The sequence below is a fragment of the Crinia signifera genome, chromosome 2, assembly GCF_055691185.1.
Source record: "Crinia signifera chromosome 2, ASM5569118v1, whole genome shotgun sequence".
Classification (NCBI taxonomy): domain Eukaryota; kingdom Metazoa; phylum Chordata; class Amphibia; order Anura; family Myobatrachidae; genus Crinia; species Crinia signifera.
In genome coordinates this window covers 243,023,771-243,050,322 of record NC_139218.1, presented here as the reverse complement: position 1 = coordinate 243,050,322, position 26,552 = coordinate 243,023,771, and the positions used below count along the sequence as shown (strand labels likewise).

Here is a 26,552-nt window from a genome sequence, read left to right as displayed (position 1 = left end):
GATGTAGTTTCACTTGCTGCCAACAGATGGTCGTGTTTCGGTGACACACAGACACTAGATATAGATACAGATATAGATATATATAATCCAATAAGGCTCTCTAAGCCTAGGGATCTGTGAATTTATTTTTGGCGCTGTTACCTGCCCTCTAGGTCTCGAATGGTAAAGGCACTTTATTCTTTGTGGAGAATGCCGTACTAGTAGTCACAGAGAGCTGGAAGTCACATTCATACAAAAACCAAAATAGACCTATTGGAAAAAAAATTATATTTTGGAAGAACGCACTACAGAAGGTGACAGAATTCCAAAATCAAATTACATGAAAATATACATCGCAATTTATTTTCTTTGTACACTGGTTGAGGAAAAACTGCTGAAGAAATAAAATAAAAATGAGGAAACAGAAGAATGAAAGAGGAGCAACAATATAGAGAGGATGTTAGGATGAGGAGAAAAAATTGGGGGGGGGGGGGAGGAAAGAAAAAACCGACAGAAAATACAACATTGTGACAAGCCCTGAAGATAGTTGGATAAACCTACACCTATGCATGCTTTCCTTCTTGAAAGTTCAATATCCGACAACTAAAGGAAAAGGATTGTACGGGAAATGCAGTCACTGGCTGACTCATTAAAAGCAACAGGGTTTTAGAGGCTCTCCGAAGTAACCGCTTCTTGTTACAGCGCAGATGAGCAGCACATGTTTAGATCAATTCTGTAGGAATAGGGTGTTGCACATAACCCGAAGAGAAAAAAATATTGCCCATTTTTTGTTTTTTTTGGAAGGTATCTTTTGTGATGAGATAAGGCACTTCAGGAGTTTAATTACCGGAGTTTACTCCCCTTAGGGGTTATATGTGGGTGATTACTTTTTAAAAGGTAACCAAATTCCTGCAGTGACCCATGAACGTACAAGACTGCTAAGACTAGAATCCTGGAAGTCTAGGGGATAGGTTTATTGATTTCTTAGATGAATATGCCCACGAGACAGAAATATTTAAAGGGCAAAATAAGAAAGAAAAAAATGTAAAGAAACACACACAAAACACTGCTAAAATCCTGCTGCAGGGCAGAGTTAAAAACCAGTTCTCAAAGTATTGTCCATAAACATCACAAAATGGCTTTTTCTGCATAGAGAAAACAGTTTGGATTGCAAGAGCAGATGGAAGATCCATGTTGGAGTCACCTCACTAAGCACTTGCCTGGTCGGGGACCCTTCATTACTTGAAAGCTGAGATCTAAAGTTCTTGCTGCCTTTTAAAATTAAGAAGGGGGCTGGGGTGGGATGATTAAGAGAAAAACAAAAAAACAAAACCCACTCACATGCTCAACATCCCCCTCTGGAGAGATCAAAATAAACAGCGGCATGGAAAAACCCGAGTACAAATCCTCTTTTCCTTCATATTTCTGCTATATTCCTAGTCTCAGACTTTATATAATTCATATCCTAACAACGGGAAAGCATTATTTGGTACAATGTGTATTTATGGATGTACATGAACAGTATATATATTATCCAGATCATGTTGTGCTATGTACACGTCTGTACAATTCTTCCTGAAGTTTAAAGCAGTTCTTTAGATTTTGAAATGCGTAAATCACCTTTAAGTTGGCACTTTTTAGGCTCTTATCAGCATTAGTAACTGGCATGTCTTTATTGCAACCCCGGTGCCAGCCAGTGTTTGCCAACGTAATACAACAAAAAGTCCAGCAAAAGGTGGGTAGAGTGCAGGAAAACAGTGCCTTGTTTCTCATATGGAGACCTACAGAGGGGGGGACAAATGAAAAATATATTAGACAAGAGAATATGGGACAGTAGTACATAGAAATTATATGAATGCTGAAGATGCTGCATCAAGCTTTTATTATCTTAATTATTTCCAGTTAATGGGATGTATAATATAGGTAGTATCAGGTTATGCCTCAGTGCAAACTTAAGCTGCAGACACACGGTACACTTATCGCTGGCAATATGGTCGCTGAGAGACCATATTAACAGCGATTGGAGTGTGCACCACCGATAAATCGCCGGGTGTGCGCTCCAGTTTTCAGCCCCCTAATGGTCGCTGGTCGGAGGAGCATGCTCCTCTGACCAGTGACTTCCACTGCCTCTTCTCCCGGCAGTGTGACGTTTTCATCAGTAACCATCTTTGGTCGCTGATGAAAATGGGACACTGAGCAATATATTGCCAGTGATCATATTGCCCTGTGTGTACGCACCTTTAGAGCGCAGCTGAGCCTGGAAAATTTCTGGGAATACCACTGAAATGGTTAATGGATATACATTAAAATGGATTATGATGGTTTCCTTGTCACAAATAAAATGCTACAAAATATTAGAAGTAATGAAAATCTGAGTGTGCTTATAATTCTGGGTCCTATATACTAATGTCAGCTCCTAAATACACAGGCTGTAGGTAATAAATGGAGGAGAACAGTCCACTGGATAAATCCAGTGTTTACCTCAACACGGATATGATTGTCAGTGGGAGTGCAGCGTCCGTATGGGGCCGATTCTATTACACCCGAAGGGTGCGGATGCGCCTGGTGTTTGCAAATTGTCACGACACCGAGCGCACTTTACAGCGGACCGAATTTGCTGAAAAGTTCCCGCAGCTCCATAGGAGGTGCAAGCAATTTTCAGCTAATTCGGCCTTGCGAAGGGTGCGAGTTAGGGATAATTCGATCGGTTAATAGGATTGGCCCCAATGTCTCTCTGAATTACAGAACCATGTTGGCACGTTTTGGCATTCTACAGTAACTGGGTAACAATTACCTAGTCTATGTCAGTAGAGCACGAGTGAAGAGAAAATAGGATTTTGGGTACCTACCGGTAAATCCTTTTCTCGTAGTCCATATGGGATACTGGGTTATACTATGGGGATAGAGATCCTCCGCAGGAGAGACAGGCACATTAAAGCTTTCACTGTGGGTGCACTGGCTCCTCCCCTCTATCTCCCTCCACTAGTCAGTTAATGAAAAACTGTGCCGAAGGAGAGCTATGTGAGGAGGTATGTGAACAATAATGTGGTGAGATTCTCACAGCACACCCAAACCAAAATAATAAACATAAAATAACAAAGTGGTGAATCATAACAACTTCTGGAGTTCACCATAATCCTTGAAGGTGGTCAATATATGACAAGGCAACAAGCCCTAACCGTGTTAGTAACAGTGTCGTTACAGCAGAAAGACGCACAGAGGCGGGCTCCCAGTATCCCATATGGACTACGAGAAAAGGATTTACCGGTAGGTACCCAAAATCCTATTTTCTCTACCGTCCAAAGCTACCAGAACGGGCGGGAACGTGCGGAGTCTGCTGTAGAACCGCTTGTCCGAACTGGGAATCCTCCCTGGCCAGAGTGTCAAATCTGTAAAACTTGATAAACGTGTTACTCCCTGACCAAGTTGCGGCCCTGCACAGCTGCAGAGCCGAAATCCCTTGGGCAGTCGCCCAAGAAGTCCCAACAGATCTTGTGGAATGGGCCTTCAACGCTGGAGGAAGGGACAACCCAGCCGATGCATAGGACTGTTGTATCGTGCATCGAATCCACCGGGCTATGGTCCTTGTAGATGCAGGAGAGCCCTTCTTTTGCGCATCATACAATACAAACAAACTATCCGACTTCCGGATTCTAGCCGTACGTTTAACATACACCTTGAGGGTATGTACCACATCCAAAGAGAGAGGGATATCAGGATGTACCGCGCTGGAAGGAACCACAATAGGTTGGTTCAGATGGAATGCGGACACAACCTTTGGCAGAAACTGCAGCATGGTCCTGACCTCTGCCGGATCCTCGTGGAATACCAGGTAAGGGCTTTTACAAGACAATGCCCCAAGCTCAGACACCCGCCTGGCTGAGGCTAAGGCCAGCAGGACAACAGTCTTCCAAGTAAGATGTTTCAACTCCGATTGTTCCAAAGGAACGAACCAAGAGGACTTAAGGAAGGTGAGGACCACATCCAAGTCCCAAGGCGCGGTGGGTGGTACAAAGGGAGGCTTAATCCTCAGCACCCCTTGCAGGAAGGTGTGGACCTCTGGCAACAGCGCCAGTTTATTCTGAAAAAATACTGACAGAGCCGAGATCTGTACCTTCAAGGACCCCAACCGGAGGCCCAAGTCCAAACCGACTTGAAGGAATCTTAACAGATTAAGACGAAATACTGCTGGTGGCAAAGCATTTTTCTCACACCAGGCTAAGTACTTCTTCCATATCACATGGTAGTGAGAAGCCGTTACTGGTTTCCTGGCACGCGTCATGGTTGTAATTACAGAGGGATGTAGTCCCTTGAGGCCTAATATCTGCCGCTCAACCTCCAGGCCGTTAAACGCAGCCCCGGTAAGTCCTGAAAGACAAACGGTCCCTGGAGGAGAAGATCTTTTCTTAGAGGAAGACGCCACGGGTCTTCTACCTGCATGGCCTGAATGTCCCAGTACCAGGCCCTTCGAGGCCAGTCTGGAGCCACTAGAATGGCTTCTACTCTCTGGTGTCGAATCCTCTTTAGCACCCGTGCCAGCAACGGGAGCGGTGGGAACAGGTACACCAGCTGAAAATTCCACGTCCAAGTCAGGGCATCTACTGCTGTTGCCCCTGGATCCCTGGTCCGGGCACAGTACCTGTCCAGCTTGTGGTTCAACCGTGAGGCCATAAGGTCGATCTGAGGGAGCCCCCAAAGATCTACCAAGTCCTGGAACACCTGAGGGTGAAGTCCCCACTCCCCGGGGTGGAGATTGTGACGACTGAGGAAATCCACCTCCCAGTTGTCGACTCCTGGTATAAAGATGGCCGACAGGGCTTATACATGGCGTTCCGCCCAGGAGAATATCCTGGTGGTTTCCCTCATACAGGGCATGCTCCTTGTCCCTCTTTGGCGGTTGATGTAGGCAACCGTAGTTGCATTGTCCAACTGGACTTGTACCGCCCTGCCCTGCAGCATAGGCTCCGCCTGCAATAGGGCATAGTGAACAGCCCTCAGTTCGAGGTTGTTTATATGCAGCATGGATTCCATCGGAGACCAACGGCCTTGCAGGCAGACTCCCTGTATCACGGCTCCCCAGCCTCTGAGACTGGCATCTGTGGTAATCAGAAGCCAGTCCTGTATCTGGAAGCAGTGACCCGCCAATAGATTTGGCGAATCTAGCCACCACTGCAGGGAGAGTTTGGTCTGCGCAGACAGGCAAATCCTCCTGTGCATTTGCCGGGGGGATCCTGACCATTTCGTGAGGATATCCAGCTGAAAAGTCCTGGAGTGGAACCTGGCATACTGGATGGCTTCGAATGAAGCAACCATCTTGCCCAAGAGCCTCAGGCAGAGGTGCACCGAGACCCAAGGGTTTGATAGGACCTCTCTTACCAATTCCTGTAAAGCTGAAGCCTTTTTCGGCCGGCAGGAACACCTTCTGCTCCATCGTGTCCAGAGTCATATCCAGGAACACCATTCTCCGGCTCGGGAGCAACGAGGATTTTGGTATGTTTAAAATCCACCCGTGGTCTCTCAACACCTGCATAGTCAGATTTAAAGCACTTCTCAGGGCCTCTTCCGATCCTGCCTTGATCAGCAGATCGTCCAGGTAGGGTATGACATTCACCCGCTGGAGCCTGAGAAGGACCATCATTTCTGCCATGAGCTTGGTAAAAGACGTGCGGGGCAGTTGACAGCCCGAAGGGTAGCGCGTGAAACTGGTAATGGCTGTTTCCCACCGCAAATCTTAGAAAGACTTGATGGGGAGGCCAAATTGGGACGTGTAAATAGGCGTCCTTGACGTCTACAGAGGCCAGAAACTCCCCTTTTTCCAGGGAGGCAATCACAGACCTGAGCGATTCCATTTTGAATTTGAACACCTGCAGAAAGGGGTTCAGCGCCTTCAGATTCAAAATGGGCCTTACTGAACCGTCCGGTTTGGGGACAAGGAACAGGTTTGAATAGTAACCCTGGCCTTGCTCCTGTATTGGTACAGGTAGGATTACTTTGGACAGGAGGAGCTTGTGAATTGCTCCCTGAAGGAGCAACTGATCTTCCACTGAGGCTGGGAGGGCCGACTTGAAGTAGCGTAGAGGAGGGGGCCTGGCAAACTCCAGCCTGTAACCTAGCGAAATAAGACTCCTGGCCCAGGAATCTAGGCACGAGGCGTCCCACACCTTGATGAAGTGTTAACAGCCGTGCACCCACCTCGAGAGAGTCTTGTGGGTGCACCCAGTCATGCTGCCGGCTTGGAAGTGGCAGGGGCGGTGGAACGGTCCTGATGACCTGAGGGGTTTGGCTTCCTGAATTTCCCTCTAGTGCCTCTGCTACCATTAGAGGCGCCTTTGGCCTTAGGGCGGAACTTGGACCCACGAAAGGACTGCTGGGATGGACCAGTGAAAGGGCGTTTTGCCGGAGTGGGTGCTGATGGGAGGAAAGTGGATTTCCCTGCAGTAGCCCTAGAAATCCAGTCGTCCAGCTCACTACCAAAGAGCCTCTCCCCTGTGAAAGGTATGCTTTCCACACTATTCTTGGAATCCACATCAGCCACCCACTGGCGCAACCACAGAGGCCGCCTAGCCGACACGGCCATTGCAGAATTCCACGCGTTTATAGCGCCCAATTCCTTCTGTGCCTCACAAACCACCCGTGTCGTGTCCTGAATGTGACGCAGGTTTTCACCTATCTGAGCCACGGACATGTCCCCCAACAAACCCTCTTGGATCTGCGTGGACCAAGTATAAATGGCCTTAGCCATCCAGCAACTGGCCAATACCGGGCGTTGTGAAGCCCCACTGGCCGTGAACATAGACTTAAGTGTTGCTTCAAGTCTCCTATCTGCACCATCTTTGAGGGTAGACACCCCAGGAACTGGTAACAGCACCTTCTTTGAAAGGCAGGAAACAGAGGAATCCACCGCTGGCGGTTCCTCCCACTTCTTTCTACCAACAGGATCAAAAGGTATACGCATTTGTGAACCTCTTTGAAAGCTGGAACCTCTTTTCAGGGTTCTGCCAAGCACCTTTAAAAGCACTTTCTAATTCAGCCTGTTCTGGGAAATACACCGGCTGTTTTCTCTGGGTCATAAAAAAGGAATCTCCTTCAGAGGGTTCCTCCATAGGAAGCTCTAACACTTCCCTAATGGCCTTAATTAAAGCCTCGGAACTATGAACTAAAGACTGCTCCTGAACAGTATCCTGTTCATTTGCCCCATCTCCCACTTTAAGGATGATGTCATCATCATCATCATCATCATCATCATCATCATCAGAGTCAGGGGCCATTGCAGTAGCAGTCCTCTTTGGAGGCTGAGCAGGGAAAGGGGTGAGAATATCAACCCTGGCAGACAACATGGCTAATTCCCTTTGCACCCTCTGCGTCTGCTGTGTTGTTTTTTTTGGAGAAAGCTGGGAAGCAACAGAGTCCATCAGCGTTTTTATGCTGCTGGCCCTGGCAGGCTCTTGACTATCAGCCTGTGACCCATCCACAAGTTGTGGGGGCACCCCACTGACAAGAGTGGTTACACCACTGGGCTGTGGCAGCATACACGGCTCAAAGGTAACCTGTGACTGTGAAGCTGGAATAAACTTTGTGCTGTACACCATGCATGTTAACTTTTTCACCATGATGAAGCAACAGGACACCCCCAGCAGCGCACACACGCACACACAACACCCACACCTGATGTACTGTAACTCTACACAGTATAAGTGTAATACACCTCTGTATTAGAGACTATGGTGTGTGTACAAGTGGTTAACTAGCCAGTGGGGTAGACTCAGAGCAATATGAGGAGACCAGTACACCCTAAACCTTAACTCACGGATTTGAGTGAGCTGGTAACGCACAAAACACACAGTGATATGTCATACACAGTGTAAATAGCACAGCTAAGCAACGCTGCTGCGCTGTTATAACTTGCTGTCTCTGCTGCAAAGGATCAAATCCACCACGCCGCTGAGGAGCTGTAATGGCGACCTCTGGATGCGTGAAGAAGCAGGAAGCAGAGACAGGGCGTGCCCAGCAGAGCCTGGTCCCGCTCTGAGCGAAGCCCCGCCCCCTTTACACGGAGCTGGCGCTTCCAGTATATTTAAACTGGCATAAGAAGCGCTTTTTCACATAAAAGTGCTTAAAAAACGCCCTGGGCATCCCTGGTGGTCCAGCGGCATCACTCTATGCCAGTGTGATATGGGGGGGGGGGGGGGGTGTCGCGCGGTCCCTGCGAGAGGGCCGCCGCTACTGCCACCGCCATCTTGCCGCACGGAACGGTTTGGGGTGTCCCCTTGTGGGACCCCCAACTTGTACTCACCACAGACGTCTTCGGACCAGTCAGGGGGTGTGCGGCAGCTGGGGGGCCTGCTCGCCACAGCGCAATGCTGTACGGTGACTGGCCCCACTCAGGACAGATTATCCTGCAGCAGGGTCAGCTCTGCACCTTAAGAGGTCGGGGACTGACCCTACCCCTGACACCCTCGAAGTAGGACAGCTGCCTGGTCAAAGCAGCGCCCCAAAATAATAAACTAAATAAAATTTGAAGAAAAAGTCTGGAGCATCCAGAAAGCACTGCCTCTCCTGAGGCACATTTTTCTAAACTGACTAGTGGAGGGAGATAGAGGGGAGGAGCCAGAGCACCCACACTGAAAGCTTTAATGTGCCTGTCTCTCCTGCGGAGGATCTCTATCCCCATAGTATAACCCAGTATCCCATTGGACGGTAGAGAAAATGCTAGTGTATTTAAAATCACCAAGCATTCTTAAAAGATAGATATGGTGAAATGATGTCAAAGCTTAAGGCCTGCAGAAGAAACAAAATAACTCTATGACAGGTATTTAATGCTTTCTTTCACTCTGTGCAGCGAATCCTGTTTCGGATTTGCTGCACAATCGCCGGGTTCCGGAGGGCTGGAGCATTCGCTGCCAGCCCTCCCTCTCCCCCTATTCAACACCTCAGGGGCACGCTACTCCTGATGGCGATTTTTAACCACCCTGGCAAATGCCGCAGTGTGGGGGAGAAGGACGGCTCCTGGGAACACATGCAGCAGAAGCTGCCCCCCCCCCCCCCCCCCGGAGAGCTGGCAAGGGATGCGGTGGAGGTAGCCGCTGCGTTAGTCCCATTCGTGCATATGTAATGAGCGGGACTAGTGTGCAGTGAATATGTAATGAGCGGCTCCCCCTGCTGAAGTCATGTGTAAAAAAAATTTTTTTAAATATATATTCATGTGCTGCAAGCTTTATTTTAAAAGAACACATTCCAGTTCACCTTAAAAAGAAGTTGAATGCAAAATAGTGAATCATGGCGAAAATCATGCTGAAAGCAGTTCTCCATCCTAGCATTGAATACACTCTCAGTGAATCACAGTGAAAACCCCATTGAAATACACCAGCGAATTGCAGCGAGCATGAAACAGAGAACTGGCCGGCATTCACTGTTCACCGAACATTGAATAGGGTGAATCAGAATTTCAGTCAAAAAGATTCACCGTATATAGTGAAAACAGCCCGATTCGCCAAAAAAATATATATGGTGAATTGGGAGCATTGAATACTGCCCTTTCTATAAAATAATTATATGAATAAATCCAAGGAGGAAGAAAAATCATTACCCTGAAATTGTGAAGCTACTAGCTGCTGCTTAAATGTCACTCAAACGCAGTTTCTTGGCTTTTCCTTACACATCGGGCAACTTTCCTTTTAAATTCTCCATTCCGGTCTTCTCTCCACTCTTTCTATAAAACAGAGAGGGTGGAAAAAGTTAATGATATTTCAGTTATTCCAAAGTAAACACTGTCAAACATGTTGTGATTTTAGTTGAAAGCTTATTAATGATTTTCATGTGCAAGGGACATTAATTGATAATGCTAAACGCAATATTGCTTTAATTACATTGGTGGCTTTCCAAGATACTTTGTGGAATCAAGCGTCAGTGGCCAGCCTCTAATTTCTACAGATGCATCAACACCCGTCCACTTCCATTGCAGTGGGGGATGAGTAATACATCTGTAGCATATTTGATGGCATCACTTAAGAGGTGCTGTAAGCTTTAGGAGTGTAAACTATAATTTCAAGTTCAAGACTTGTTACTGGAGCTTTGAAATATGTTTTTTAGTCAGAAGCAGATCACATATCCATAACATGTACCCCAATGGTAAAAGTATAACCAAGCTAGAAATGGGACACTGACACCATGGTTTATACGAGACAGAAGCTATTGCAGTTTCAGAGTAACCCATTGTAGAGTTTTTAATGTTAGATACTGTATTTCAACCCTCAAGTAAGTTTAACAAGTTTGATTCCACCAAAATGGCCTTTGTTCTGTTACTCTTATAGGCGCAACTAAAGTTTATCCTTTGCATTACTGACACATAAGGATTCAAGTAGCTATGAGTTATTCCTCTCAAATTTTTTGGATGAAACCTCCTTTATTTTGACGAGCAATATCCTCTTACTACACATTTCTCAGAACCTCTGTGGAACACCTAACCCTCAAAAATGGGATGTCTCAATGGTTAAAATGAATTCCGTATGCATGACCAGATAACGGTTAGCGGCATCCCGCAGAAATGAATCCAGACAGGGGCTGGGTAAGAATACCTCCTCGCTCGATGCAGTAGATATTACTGGGTACACACATTAGTTAATGTTAACTCAGCTTAACTGTCCCAAATAGCTATCTTCTGTTGTGTCTGCAGTACTCAGTGGTATGACACATGTCTTTTTTCGAGATCCTCTCTTTAAGGGTTTATGGTTGTATGGCTCAATTCCAGACTCTGTCCATCCAATATTTTATGCATTGAATTAACTATTGTCATGGTTTTTATTTCTTGTTATGGACTCTTGTACTTTTCGGCATACTATTTTTTTCACATAAAAAAGCACTTCTTGTATTTAGTCAATGCTTCAATAAATTTGTAAATTAAAAAAAAAAAGAAAAAAAAAGAAAAAAGTTTCTGATAAGTCCCCATCATAAATCCAGTGGAGCTACCACCCACCAACACGAGGGGGGAATTTAAATTCCACTAAAGAGTTACTTTTTTTTTTTTTTTTTTAATAAATAACTGTCTAATGGTGAAAAACCCAATCTGAATGGGAAACTAAAACACGTATTTGAAAAAGTAAAAAAAATTAATGCTGTGTACACACGGTCCGATTTCCTTTCCGATGTTGACGATATAGTCAACATCGGATCGGAAGCAGATCGCAAGGGTTTTAACCCTTGCCGTACCGATGCGCGTTCACGTATCGAAAGCCAGAAAGTCTTGGCTGCCTTGACTATATAGTGCAGATCTGCACTATATAGTCAAGATTGTATGCAAATCGGTTGTGCCTTGCGATCGGATCGTGGATCGCATCTTAAGGCACATCGAACCGTGTGTACACACCATAATAGTTACATAGCTCATAATTTAAAGTAAAAGGACAGGGGCATCATCCCAAAACATTTTCAGCAATTAGAAAGAAGCACAAGTAGCAAACGTACTGCTGCATCCACATTGGCTGGCGAGTCTCCATTGGGGTCTGCTAGCATAGAAATTACACTGATCATTATGGTTTCCACCGTATGGATAGGAAGCCAGCGCTCTTCAGGTTTCTCATAGCCATATTTATCCTCACCAGGCTCGTGGAGAATGGATATACACACATCACCATTCTTATCAACTGAAAACAAGAGTGATATTTTGTTTAGAAGATTAGACAAAAGACACAACATTTAACAGAATTTAAACAATAAATTGTAGTTGTCATAGACATATGCGCAACAAACCTTAGCCATTGCTGAGCAGTACATGACTAGATATTTTCCTCTCGGTCTGTAAAGCATATGGTGCAAGACGATTCCCATTAAAAAGAGTAATGAGAATAGAGCAACACAAGCTAGCAGAATGCCACTTCATTTCATATTCAGATAAGCATGATTGGAACAGAGCGCACGGCTGACATCTGTAGTGGAGCTAAGCTCTTATATTGAGGAGTCTTCAAACCCATCGATCTTCATGGCAAGCCATTCACAACAATGGAAAAAGCATTTATTTATAGTCTCTCCTACTTTGCCTTTCTCATCAGGGTTGGATCAAGAGAGGGGAGGGCCCGTGTGTAACCGCCATTTGTCTCACCACCTTCTCATTATTTTTTGCTTGTTTACTGTGCCTGCATCATGTTTCCGGTGATACTGTATCTGCAGAGTAGATCTCTGGAAACATGGCACCTAAACCATGTTCCCAGTGATACCAGAGGGCCCAATACAGAGGTAAGAGATTAGAATGGGTGTACCCAATACCCATCATGGCTACTTCTTATTTGGATGAATACAATAAACCAAATTAAAAATCAGTGCTAAATCCAAATATCATTGATAACTTGTTGTTAAAACCAGTTATTGTGTAGTGTGTATGGGGCTTAACTCTTCTAAACAATGAGATATCTTGTGTACATTTGACACACAATCTCAGCATAAAAGTATCAGTTTTATATGTTAATTCTACTTTTTTCAGTATTCTACTTTATCGGACAACAGAAGTAATAAAGACCATACGTACTGTGCAGACATTGGCATATACTAAGTACCTGACATATACTTTGCTATTGCACTATACATCTCACCTATAACTTAACACTGTAATAGATGTACTATTGTGATTTTCTTTCAGTCACTGAATCATTGCATTCCTAACCATATTGATTTACCTCCAGAACTGGCAATTCAAGCCAAAAATATAACCAGATTTAATTTACTATTCTCTATATTAACACATTATATGTTACACTGGCGCATTGACAAAAAATTGAATATTTGCCTGATCATCGAGGTAAGAGACATTGGGGCTGATGTATTAAGCCTCAGCAAGAGATAAATGCAAGGGTGATAAAGGGCCAGATGTATCAAGCTTCAAAAAATGATAAAGTGTAGAGTGACAAACAGCCAGCCAATCAGTTCCTACCGGTTATTTTTCAAACCCAGCCTGTGACATGGCAGGTAGAAGCTGATTGGCTGGCTGGTTATCACTCTCCATTTTATCACTTTTGAAGCTTGATACATATGGCCCAAAGAGAGATAAACGTCCAGCCAATCACCTACTAACTGCCATGTTACAGGCTGTGTTTGAAAAAAAGTCAGTAAGGAGCTGATTGGCTGGACATTTATCTCTATAACCCTTGCATTTACCTCTTGTTAATACATCTGCCACAAAAATAGAGAAAAGAATGTCTCTGTGTGGTGCACCTGAAGAATAGTAAAATTTAACTTTTATTCAATTATCTTTAAAAAACGGCGAAATATAAAACACATATACATGAAACAAAACAGTGACAAAATAAAAAGGACAAAGAATCCTCACACCGTGGGGCCCCAGGGTATGTCTCCCTTCAGCATTTATAGGTTGTTAATAGATATGTTGGACTGCTATTCTAAACCTATCGGTATATGGCAGTGTTAACACAGTAAATTGGCGTCTTGGATCCGGGAATGGTTTTATTGCAGATACAGGTGTGGAAGAGAAGTGTATACTGTTGGCGGCGGCAGTGGAGTAAGTGTATTATTCTGTTCTCCGTGTGCTGCCGTTAGCCTGGGTTGCTCAGTGTTCGGCGGGGAGAGCAGCAATAAGCATAAGCCGCCACAGCTTATCTGCTATGAGTGACAACGGCGAAGGTGCACCGCCGCCAACAGTATACACTTCTCTTCCACACTTGTATCTGCAATAAAACCATTCCCGGATCCGAGATGCCAATTTACTGTGTTAACACTGCCATATACCGATAGGTTTAGAATAGCAGTCCAACACATCTATTAACAACCTATAAATTCTGAAGGGAGACATACCCTGGGGCCCCATGGTGTGAGGATTCTTTATCCTTTTTATTTTGTCACTGTTTTGTTTCATGAATATGTGTTTTAGATTTCGCAGTTTTTTAAAGATAATTGAATAAAAGTAAAATTTTATTATTCTTCAGGTGCACCACACAGAGAAATTCTTTCTCTTCTTTGTGCCAGTAACTCATTGTGTCCTGTGGTAGCACACCCCCAATCAGGTATACGTCATGTTGACCAAAACTAATTCATGAGGGGTCCACCATTAATTAACCCCAGATTTTTTCTGTGCGACTAGTCACTCCCCAAAAAACCTTTTGTCTTAATACATCTGCCCCAAAGGTCTTAAAGTAGAATATTTGTGAAGAGAAATTGATAGACAACCTACCATTTGGGTGCCAGATTTCTGTTATAAACTTCATTTTCGGCGGCCTCAGAGGATAATCTCTTGGAAAAGTAAGATGAGCCTTGAAGACACCACCCTCACTAAAGAAACAAAAATATAAAAACTTACAAAAATCGGTCATTTTAAAAATCTAAAACATCAGATCAGGATGGTAGCTATAGTTTTCCGTCAAGTTTCTATTCAAGAATTACTGCATTTGGTTTGGGGGGAGCCATATAAAGCACATTTGACTTGTACATTTTCCATGTTTAAGTGTTTGCAGGGAGAAAAGGGCATAAAAAAAACTGCAAAGTAACAGTGTAAAGAAGTAAAAACATCCAACAGGAAACTATAGCAAAGGATAAACAATTACTAGAAAAACACAGACTGGATAGGAAAAATAAAGGAGCATCTTTAGTAAAGACACTAAACAAGTTTCACATGTTAGCACTACTACTGTACTTATGCTACCTATACACTTATGTGATCGGATTCAATGCAACATCGAAGTGCAATGTCCATCGCATCCGATCGCATCTTATGGTGCATAAAGTCTTTCAGCATCCGATGTCGCAAGCCAACTTGCAATGGCACATCGGATGCTGGAAGAAGGCGGCGGAGTAGCATAGCGCTATGAAGTAGCAGTAGCGGGGGGCAGACTTAGATTTTTTTTTAAAACACTGGGCAACCCCATCAGAGGGCTGCCCAGTGTTTTAAACAATTCTACCGCCACCACTGACCCCCGCCGGCGCTCCTTTACAGCGCTCTTCTACTCCGACTGACACCGGCAGTGGTCACTCCGAACCAGACGCCACTGAAAGTATTCCCTCCGCTCCCCATCCACGGATTGCATTCGAGCAATCTCATGGGGTTAAAAAACCCATGCGATCGCTCCTGCAATTCGACAGATATTATGTGCAGCGCATACTATCTATCGAAGCAGCACTCGATGACAGGCCGGTGCATCTCGCCAAATGGTCCCTAAAATATGCATACAATCATTCACAGATGTGATCAAAGTTGAATGATTGCATGCAATATCTCACAAGTGTATGGGTAGCATTACAGTTCTTGGTCCCTATACATAGTACTCAGTCAGCAATCATATTACAGTGCTAAGTCTTTGGGCTCTACTCTGAGCGATTTTCACGGGGTTGGATGACTTTCCATAGCAGGACGCTATGGAAAAGCATCTACCCCGTCGATCATCTGCTGGTAATACCAGCCAGTGATGATGCGGAAGCGCGCACCAGCGCTCATCGTTGCCCCGTACACATTGGGCGGCTTAACTAACAAAACTGAGCTGCTTTCACCTCAAAGTCGGCCAGTGTGTATTAGCTTTAAGTTAAACAGGGACAGATGTAGAGGATCAAACATCATCTGTGAATCATTGTAATAGCCGAAAGAGTAGATTATAATAAAACAGTATTAAGAAAACATAATATGGAGTGGACTTTCCCCACAAATCAGAAAAAACCCAGAGAGACAATAAGGTATTCCCTTATATGTAGGAAAGAATATGCAGCTGCCAGGTAAAGTCTATCTCACATCTCTCTTGCTTGTCAACCCACAGATCTAGTTTACACTGAATCCATCAACGCGATTAGTGTAACTGATTACATAATGTAAACCGTAGCTTGTCAAGGTTTTCTCTCCATGGGCAATAGAGTTTCAAGGTCCAAGTTTTCTGTAATAAGGGAAGGTGGCGAAGTGGGGCGATAGTCAACCATAAGCACCTTTATTTTTTTTATTTTTTTTTGGCTTATATCTCCATATCTAACATATACACAAGTACTAACATACGTGTGGAAAACAGTTTTAAGGGTCAATTTCTAGTATTTAAATGTTTTTTTTTCTAAATGTATCGGTTTTAAAAACTTGTATAAAATAACATTTCAACTATTTCTCTAGGCTGAAATCAATATAACCTCAGAGAACAAAGTTTAATAGGTTGCACAAAGAAACAAAAGTTAAAAAATAAATAAACGGGACTGGAGGCTGATCAGATGTATTAACTTACAGTTATAATTAATAAAATTTTCAACAAAGACCACTGCAAATTATAACTATGATCCCTATGATATGACAGTTAAATGAATTGCAATTATATGTAGGTCTGTGTGTCAAGTACTTCAATGGAGCCAGGGAGTAAATAGAAAATACTGTATAGATGCACATACTTTTCAAAATCCTGGGTAGCGATAAAGGGATTTTTGTACCATTCGAATCCCTTTCTCTGACTCTATCCTGGTGACGCAGCTTGACCTTGGGATGTAGGAGGGGTCAAAAGGAGGCAGGCTCCTATGCTTAAACTTTTGAGAGGCAGGCTCCTCCCTTCTGCATCCCAGCATTCCTCAGTTCAACTTTTAGAGCACACTAGGATACAATAACTCAGTACGCTTGAACATATTATATGCACAAATAATTTTTACAACCATTATAACATGACAAGCCATGAAAACGGCATTACTTAATGAGCGCAAGGGAGGGATCACTGAGTCACCCGGATAGAATAGAGAAAGGGATTCCAATGGGGATTCGAATGGTAAGTTCTTACAAAAAATCCCTTTTTCTCTTTCATCTATCCTAGTGACGCAGCTTCACCGTGGGAAGTTCAAAAGCCGGTCCTTTGGAGGGTACGCTCAGGTCCGCAGTTCTCATCAATGATCGCCCAAATGATGCGTCCTCCGACGCGAACTCATAGAACCTGTAAAATTTGGTGAAGGTGTGAACAGATGACCAAGTGGCAGCCCTGCATACTTGTTCCGTGTAGCTCCATGGTACACCGCCCAATAGGCAGCAACTGACCTGGTGGTATGAGCATTGATCCTTGAAGGCACTGATTTGCCCACCTTGGTATAGGCAAAAGCAATAACTGACTTAGTCAGTACAACCACCTAGCAATGGTCTATTTTGAAGCAGGCCAGCCCATCTTGTGATCATACAGTACGAACAATGAATCCGTTTTATGGAGATCTTTCAATCTGTCCACATAAATGTGCAAGGCGCGAACCACATCCAAGTTTTTTAGTCTGTCCCTTCTTTTGGTCTCTTCCTGAGGACTGAACACTGGAAAAACAATCTCCTGGTTTAAATAAAATAAAGAATCCTCCTTAGGTAAAAACTTGGGGACTGTTCTAAACACAGCCCTATCCTCATGAAAAACTAAAAACGGATACTTACAAGATAACTGAGGCACCCGCCTCGCTGACGCGATGGCCAACAAAAAAGTAAATTTCCTGGTAAGGAATTTCAGGTCCTCCGACCTTAATAGTTCAAATGGAGATTTCTGTAAAACCGATAGAACCAATGATAAATCCCATGGTGCTACAGGTTGCTTATAAGAAGGCTTCAGCCGAATCACTCCTTGGAGAAAAGTCTGCACCTCCGGTATCAAGGCCACTCTTTTCTGAAAAAATATTGTACTTTTAAAGACTGAAGTCCCAGCCCAGACGAGAAACCATCTTGTAAGAATTCTAGGAGTCTGGAAATCTTGAACCTGGAAGTGTAAACCTTTTGACGTGCACACCCTCGAACATAAATTTTCCAAACCCTATAATAGTTGTTTAACGAAACCGGTTTTCTAGCATTTATCATCAGAAATCACCGCATCAGAAAACCCTCTCTTTTTTAAGATGGAGGACTCAAAAGTCAGGCTGTAAAACTTAGTCGAGCTAGGTCCTGATGACAAAAAGGGACCCTGTCTGAGCAGATCTGGCCTCAGAGGTAGACGCCACGACTGTGTCGACAACCCCTGAATGCCTTGATCTCACTCTCTTTAACACCTGGACAATCATCGGGAATGGTGGAAAGACATAGGCCAACTCGAACTTCCAGGGGAAGTTGATCTTCATATAAATGTCTTTTGATGTCATTTATGATTATTAGGAAGTATTTGGCACAACTTATAAAATATTATTATTTTTAAATGGATATAATTTGTGATTGTAATGCTATATGAGATGTTATGTAAAAGCTTGAATGCTAGCAATGTCTATACACTGCAAAGAGTTTACACCTGTCACAGAGACAATTAAATCACACAGGTAAAACATAATGAATGCTGTGTGCTGATAGGTGAAATCTGCTTTTTAAACGAGGACTGCAACACCTTTCCCCATCTTCTGAGGAAACCGTCACTATAAATGCACAGAGAAACGCGTCAAGAGGGGTTCACAAATACCCAAATATTTGCCTGTCCACATATTTTGCTGCCCGATTCATCTTCCCAGCCACAATTCCCAGCCTGGAGACATTGGGACTTGTGAGTGAACTGGGTGTCCGGCAGGAACCATCTCTCTCACACCGAAGCACTGATTGTAAAATCTTACAGCGAGACCAGTGTGAAGCCTGTAAGCGCTTATCCCCTTACAGAGAACCGGACCATATCACCTGTCAACGCAGTCAGAGGTCGAGAGGTACTCACATCTTGCGGAGGTTGCTCCCGGCGTCGACTCTCATAACAACGGAGTCACGCCGGTGGTAGCGACTGACCATCCACATACACGCGACGGAGATTGCTCCTGGGGCAGCTCTCACTCCAACAGAGCTACGCCGGTGGTAGCAACCAAGATGCTGTGCCCGCTGCCAATCCTTCTCAACCTTCCTCCTGCCTAACCAAGTGGCCGTTTGCTCCACCTGCCCATACCATCGATCTCCATCCTGCGGTCTACCTTGGTGCATAACTGGGACATTTGCACTTATCACAACTGTTGCTATAATCTATTTACAAATATTTGGAAACAAACACAAGTCAGTTGGCCAACTTGATTTCTGGATATAATCGTTGCCTGCCAAAGAGTCCCCACGTTGTAATCAAGACACACAACTCCAGTGGGTAAGAACATTGGGGGTATACATGCAACGCTAATGTGATATATATTGTGACAGGTATTATATTTGGCAATATTAGTATTGTAATATTTTATTCATATTATTGTTTAATTTTAATTGTGTTTTTATTTTTAATAAATTGTTATAGACATTCACAGTGCGCTCTCAGTTATTTTGTGTATTTTCTCAGTCTGTTTTGTTTTTATGGGAGCAGCACACTAGCATGTTTATGCAGTAGGTAAATTTATATAATTTCATTTAGCAGTTTTAATTGATTGCGCCCGATATACCGGTGGTATAATTCTTTTGGCACCTAAACAAAACTGTGGAATGCTGGGATGCAGAAGGGAGGAGCCTGCCTCTCAAAAGTTTAAGCATAGGTGCCTGGCTCCTTTGGACCCCTCCTACATCCCAAGGTCAAGCTGCGTCACCAGGATAGATGAAAGAGAAATGACAAAATACATTGCTAGATACTCATTTTGTCTTAAATACTTATAGCCAGGTTATAATTCAGAGCAATTCCATTTAAAAATATGGACAGAGAGCCTAAAACAAACGTCAACACAGGTACACGATAATTCTGTAATATTTCATGTTAGGGCTCTTTAAACTACAAGTGTTCACTGAATGAATATTATTGGGACAATTCTATTCTCCGCGCAGTGCATAATGCCGGGACAGAGCTCTCGGTGCTAGTCCAATCAGTGCCCTGCTAGAGAATAAAGGTACTCGCGGGTGTTAAGTCATAAGTACCGGCATTTTGTTAAAGTGCCCAGTGGCTATGCTGTTTGCGCTGCACTAGTTTTGTTGGATCTCTGCTCGCGCCCCTAGTAGTGGTACAGTAGTTGTTTATACTGCTTTCAGACTGCACATGCAGGGTCGCACTGGAACTTTTAAACGGTTCAGTCCCAACGCGACCCTGCATCAGTGAACCGGCACTATTGACATCATGTGGGGGCGCGGTGGAGCATCATCGGAGGAGGAGGCAGCGCTTAGAGCTAGCGCTGCCACCTCCATAGTGTGAACAGGAAACGGGTCACTCGACCCGATTAATCCGTTCGCACTGCACAGCAACTAACCAGTAAGAACACTTCTTCTTAACCGGTTTGAATTGCAGTGTTGCTACTGGTTAGCTGTAACCGGAAACCCCTTTCACATCGCACAAATTACCGGGTTGACCCAGCAAGAAACCATCATGAACCCGGTAATTTTGTGCGATGGGAAACGGGTATTAATGAATAGAATTGTTCACAGCACCAGTGCAACAGGTTTTAACAGTTGCAGTCTGTAAGGAGCACTAAACCAGTTGGTTGAAAAATGCTAAATAAAACCAGTGTCAGATTATACATCCCAATATACCGGATGACATTTTAAGATTATACTTACTATAATGTATCTGGTGGCCCAATAATAAGAACTTCCCATCGATATAGGTCATTGTCATCTATTAAACCTGCTGAGAAACCCTCTACTGGATTTTTATTCAGTTCTGCGGAAAAACAAAAATAAAACTTCAGCAACTTTGTGAAGATGAAGCACTACAATAAATGAAATGGTGTATAGGATTGAAACCAAAACATTTCTGTTCCCAGGTGTTTAACAAAATACACATATATTGCGAACAAAGTAACCAGTGCTTCAGTTATTTATACAATGCCTCCAAATAAGGCCACAGAGCAAGACAATTTAGCAGTAAATCATATACAAATAGTTGCAGACACACTTATCAATCAGGGTATCAAGATTACAATTAATGACCACAAAGTGCTAGAGAAACTGGCAGCCACCTAATTCACACATGTTCCCCTTGCACGCTTTATAGAGGTGTGCAAGGAAATGTGTGATATTGGGACCTATAATTCTCAGTGAAAAACAATGCATCAATTCACTTGCCCCGAAGCATCAGGCAGTGCTGCAAGCAACGGTCAAGAATGGCAATATGGTGACTCCAATATAGGGGAAAATGTATTCAATAGAAATTGGATATAAAGCAGCATACACACGGATTGAATTTGCTCTCTTTTCTAAGCAATCTGACTAGACTGCTTAGAAAGTAAGCACATATCTCTCCGTGTGTCTACCCCAAGCGATTACAATGCACGGTACCGCATGTCGCTATCGCCTGCTAACGAATTCAGTGCATGCAGTCAAAATCTAGTTACAATGCTTAGCAAGTGACTGCAAATCTCTCTGTGTGTACAGAATGAGAGATAGTGATCGAGATCTCTCATTCTGAGCCACTAACCGGCTTTTTTTTTTTTGCTTAAACAAAATTGCTTAGCACAAATCACTGCATGTGTAAAGCGCTGTGGAATATGTATGCGCTATATAAAGAAACTTAATAAATAAATAAATGTGTATGTGCTCCCCATGGATGATCCGGACACAGGTGAAATTGCCTACCCTAAATAGCTTTGCAAAAGCACTTAGCACACATCTCTACGTGTGTATGCCTCTTAATTATTACAAAAAATTTGCATGGTTTTCAAAACAGAAACTCTACTGCACAGTACTATAAATGTGTAGATAGAAGAAGTCTGAATGGTCCACGTTAGCAATGTCATGGGCACTCACTAGCAAAACCAATATATCTAAAAAATAATTGTTTTTGGTAGTCACTTCTAGATTAATACATGGGATCTTTCACCTTTAAAAAGTGGCACCATGCCTGTCCTTAAGTCCCCAATGGAACACAGCTTTTTAGTGAGGCCAAAGACGTCACCAGTTCAAGTAATTCAACATGTATAGACAATCTCTGTAAGTGCCCAGAAAGTCACCTCACATCCAGGAGAAGTGTTCACCAGTCAAGCTCTGCATGAATTCATCCCAAATTGGATGTGTTTGACATCCCCTCCGACCCCATGTGTGGTCCCGTGCGCATCGGATCGGAGTTGGGAGGTCGGACGGGCTGCACATAAAATCTATTGGATCTAACCCATCAGTAGCACATCGTGCGTGCTTTATTGCAGCCGCGATGTGTTGATTCCAATCGGTTGGTGTGTGTGTGAACCAGGGGTGAAGCATGTTTAACAGCGGAGTCCGAGCGGCGGCTGAGAGCACACATTGGCATTTGCCGGGGCGGGAAGCAGCTGCTGAATATAAATAAAAATAATTCGAAAAAACTGGCCTACCGCTGATTGGCTAAGAGAATTCTCTAAGCCAATAACCAGCTGGCCAGGGAGAGCTCAAGGGAAAACTGGTCTGGCCTTTAAACTCTGGAATGCCTGGTTCAATTTATAACAAACTCAGTACAGATATCTGGGAAAAAAATACTGTGGGGGTAAGGCACCAATAGTACCGCAGTGAGGGTCCCGGGGCTCTGAAAACAGGTCCGGCCACTACACAAAGTGGGTGAGGGAAGATATGGTAAAGCTGCATAAGCGAGGGGGTAGAGGACATTGATTGGGTCCAGATTTAGGTTCACAGCCACTAACACCCGCAACCCCAACACCGCCGGGGACCCAAAAAGGAGTCCGGCCACTGCACAAAGTGGACCAGGGATGCAAGATATCACAGAGTTGCAGAACATAAAATAGGTAGAGGACATGGGGTTTAACACAAACAGGTGTATGATGGTCACACCATGGGCATGGTGAGCGGTTAAGCTTAAAACAAAAGTTTAAAGTTAAATTAATGCTAATTGACACAATTAACACACACACACACACACACACAAATTAGAAGTCCAACTGCGCACAGTCACGCAATGCCTGTAATTGATAAGTCCTCAGTAACACAAAAGGGCAGTATTCAATGAGAAAGTTCTCCGTGCATGGAGAGCGTTTTATTTCGCTCTCCATGCACTCTCCGTGTTTTAGCGGAGATTCTCCCTGTTCCGGAGCCTCCTGCTCCCACTATTCAATGTGGCTGATGCTCGCCGCCACTCGCGGCGAGTCTTAACCCCTGCAGCGGACGAGGGTCCGCGGCAGGGAGCTTTCAGGGAGCCGGAGGACGGAAGCAGCCAGAGAGTTTAAAGTCTCCCTGGCTGCTCCAGAGGAATGTGGAGGGGAGGTGGGCTCCCCTGGACCCAGGGAGCACAGGCTGCCAACCCCTATAGCCAGCGGGGGACCCAGTATTCACTGCACCCGATCGTGCATATTAACGATCGGGTGCAGTGAATATATGAATATCTAATGAGCGGCTCGAGCGCTCCGGCCCCCTGCTGGCTGCACTGTGTAAAAAAAAAAAAAAAAAATTACAATTTTTTTTTTTTTAATTAAATATATATTCATGTGCTATAAGCACATGAATAAAAATAACATGCCCCTTCACAGGAAAAAAAAACTGATTTTTTTTTACACCAAAATTAAAAAAAAAACCCTTTTAGTTTAAAAGTTCACATTCCAGACCTCCATCAAAAGATGGAGAATTGCTACACGGAGAGAGACGGAGAAAATCACTTAGAAAGACGGAGAATATTTCACATTGAATAGGGTTGCTCACTTTTGGAGAACAAAATGCTCCGTCCAAGGCGAACAAAGCACAAATTATCCATAAAACACGGAGTACTTTTCTCATTGAATACTGCCCATATAGTGCAGCTTTCCAAAGTATGCTGCCAAATCCTGGATATGGTTCAGCAAGGTAAATAAGTTCCTCAATCGGTTTTCAGCCCTGGAGTACATCCACCAATTAAAATACACAGGTGTTAACAGCCGTGTTCACCCAGCAACTAACCATAGCTGGATGCAGAGCCACTCTGTTTACTGTATAAATGCATTTCAAGGTGCCATCAAGCTTTCGGTCAGCAACCTCCTTCAAATAGATGGCTCACAGTAACGGAAGTACTCTCCGCTTGGAAAAAACGAGATGCAGTAAAGTCCACTAAAGGAGGAGCTTCTAAAAATGTTCTACTATCAGTAGAAAAAGGATAAGACGTCAGAAAACAATGTGTCACCTGAAATCTCGTCAGACCGGACCAAATATAGCGATGCAACAAACAAACACAATCTTGTGCTAAATCTCTCCAAACAGCTATACACCAGTGTAACTTATGAACCTAGTGTAGCTGGGCAGCTTAGTAGTGATCAGCACCATCCCCAGCAGCAGGATGATACAACCGGCATAACAGGCTCACCACATGTATGGTTTTAAAGATGGCCACCGGCAGTCTGAGGACATGCCAGGGCCATTGGGAAGCAAGAGGGGTGTATAAGAGACTAGCTCCGCCGCTTACAATGGTGCCTTTAAAAAAATGGTGTATTTAATTACTGACCGGCTTCGTAAAGCAGGGCACCACACTAACCGGGTGCCCTGCACATACTCACGAGCTGCCAATGCAGTCAAGGCTGAGGTCTGCGAGGCGGGCTGCACGCAGCGGCGTTCAGAAATCCAAGACAGTGGGTCACAGAGCTGGTGACCACTGCGCAAACCGTAGTGATGGAGGCATCTCCCCGGCAGCTCCCCCAGTGTGGACAGGCAGAGCAGCCACTGCATTGTCCTACTCATGCTGCTAGAAGAATCCCTAGCTAAATATCATTGCCTTATAGAAGCCAAAAATGTGACCAGCCCCCCCGCATACACTAACTAAAGCAGGCCATAAACTACTGCGACGCATCGCAGCAGTGCATGTCCATTCGATTCTTCGCAAGCCGCCAGGGACATTCCTGAGCGTCAGGATCGCATACGGTTCTTTCACGTGTGAATTGTCGCATGTGATCTCTGTTCCCTGCGGCCGGGAGGGGGGTCAGAGTCAGAGGTCGGACCTGCATGCAGGTCTGTCCTCCGACTCAGGTCCAATGGGCACTGGACGGCACATCGGATCCGATAGCATGTCATACACATCCGATTTGGTGTAATGTATGGGGGCCTTAAGACTTAGTGTTCCCGCTAGGCTGTTTTAGCAGGCCTGCCTCTGACCCCTCTGGTGTGACCGGGGAAGCCCGGCGCCGCTGTAGATATCGATGCCCGGCGCTTCCCCGGCAGCGTAGAGTCTTCGGGGTGGCTGGGCCCACCCCCTTCAGTGATGCCGGCGACCTAGCCCATCCCTTTTCTTGATGGCGGAGGCCGGTCCCACCCCTTTTCATCACGGCGCGGCCCGGGCATGCCCCTTTTGTGACATTGGCAGCACAGGACCGCCCAAAAGTGACGACGGTGGGCCCCTTACACAGCCCCCCGTGCAGCTGCGCCTTGCCCGCCCCTAGTTCCAAGAAGGAACACTAAGACTGGGTTGGGGAGGGGTATAGAGGGGAGGACCAATTATGATAAAACCAATTTATTAACGTCACAAGCTAGATAAACACAGATAAAGGTTCAAATAAAAAAATAGTAAAAAATAAATACAACAAAAAGGAAAAATATATAAATAATAATAAATGAATAATGATGGATACTAAGTACACAAAGAATTGTGTACCTCGTGGGGGTCATAAATGAATGATAATATTTCATCTATGGATGATAGCAAGCTTGCTGATAAGTACTTAAATCAAGCACTTAATGTATAAATGGCCTCAGATCCTCTATCTGACTAGAATAGTTAGCAATAATACTTATTTGGAAGGAGAACGTCCAGAAATGGGAAAGACGGTATTTCCAATTTCTGGACGTTACTCTTCCAGATAAGCAGCTTTCACTGCTCTTCACCTCTACAGGGGGGAAATTAAGGTGTTGCGTTAGATCGAGCAATAAAAATTGTGCTCCATTTGGTTGCACATAGCCGCCGCTGACATTACCGTTATGTTGTTCTGTCATTCTGATGGGCTGGTCATACATTATACACACACACACAAAGTATATTATAATACACACACATACATACAATATATATAATATATTATACACATAAACACAATCACACACGCGCACACACGCGCGCACACACACACACACACACACACACAATACAGAAATCCACCAAACTTGCGGTTTCTAGGAATGGGGTGGATACCTACACTCGCTATTTCCATGTTGGGGTAGACACACTTTCATTGAAAGGGTGTTTGCTACCGCCTTGTGTAGCTCAGGGTCTTGCAAAAGAAAGTAAAGTAAAAAAAAAAAGGGATACGGTAACTAGGTTGACATGCATGAAGGTCAACGTGGGTTTTTTCGCTTTTTGTTTTAATATGTGCCTACAGGTGGTATTTCATGCCCTACCATCCACTAGGGCATGGTGTGAGAATAAAATAAATAGTGTGCCCGAAGCATGAGCGTGAGTGCAGAGAGCCATGCAAGGGGACGTGTTGCACTTTTTTAGTGTCCATGTCGACTGTGTCAATATTTGGGAACAAAAAAAGTGAAAAACCCCATGTCATCCTAATGCTTGTCAGCCTAGTTGCTGGTCTATCCAATCCATACCCAAAAGAAAAAGGTCATAAGACAGTATTTCAACACTCGCTATTCAATTCCATGAAACACTCTAGTTGTGGCAGCACACAGACCTTCGAATGACCAGTAACTGGATCTGCAATGCAATTATATACATCCTGTTTGAAGGGTGACAGGTGCATTAAATGCTACATGTCAAATAACCTTTGGTTTCAAACGAGAACGATTTCCATTTATATTACAAACAATACCTAGAGTAGTATCAGATAGCATAACATGCAGCTTCTAATTTCAGCATCGCTTG

At 44.2% G+C, this 26,552-nt stretch overlaps 1 protein-coding gene across 1 annotated transcript in view; it reads right to left on the bottom strand.

Moving 5' to 3' along the window:
• Positions 1-250: 250 nt before the first annotated feature.
• Positions 251-26,552, bottom strand: part of UBE2G1 (ubiquitin conjugating enzyme E2 G1) — a 49,704-nt gene continuing 23,402 nt past the window's right edge. The window contains exons 2-6 of the mRNA XM_083174132.1: positions 20,369-20,471; positions 14,153-14,250; positions 11,440-11,618; positions 9,566-9,688; positions 251-1,760 (exon numbers count right to left, since the gene is read on the bottom strand). Coding sequence (XP_083030258.1) covers positions 9,602-9,688; positions 11,440-11,618; positions 14,153-14,250; positions 20,369-20,471 — 467 coding nt within the window. The 3' untranslated portion in view covers positions 251-1,760; positions 9,566-9,601. The remainder of the gene's footprint in view (positions 1,761-9,565; positions 9,689-11,439; positions 11,619-14,152; positions 14,251-20,368; positions 20,472-26,552) is intronic.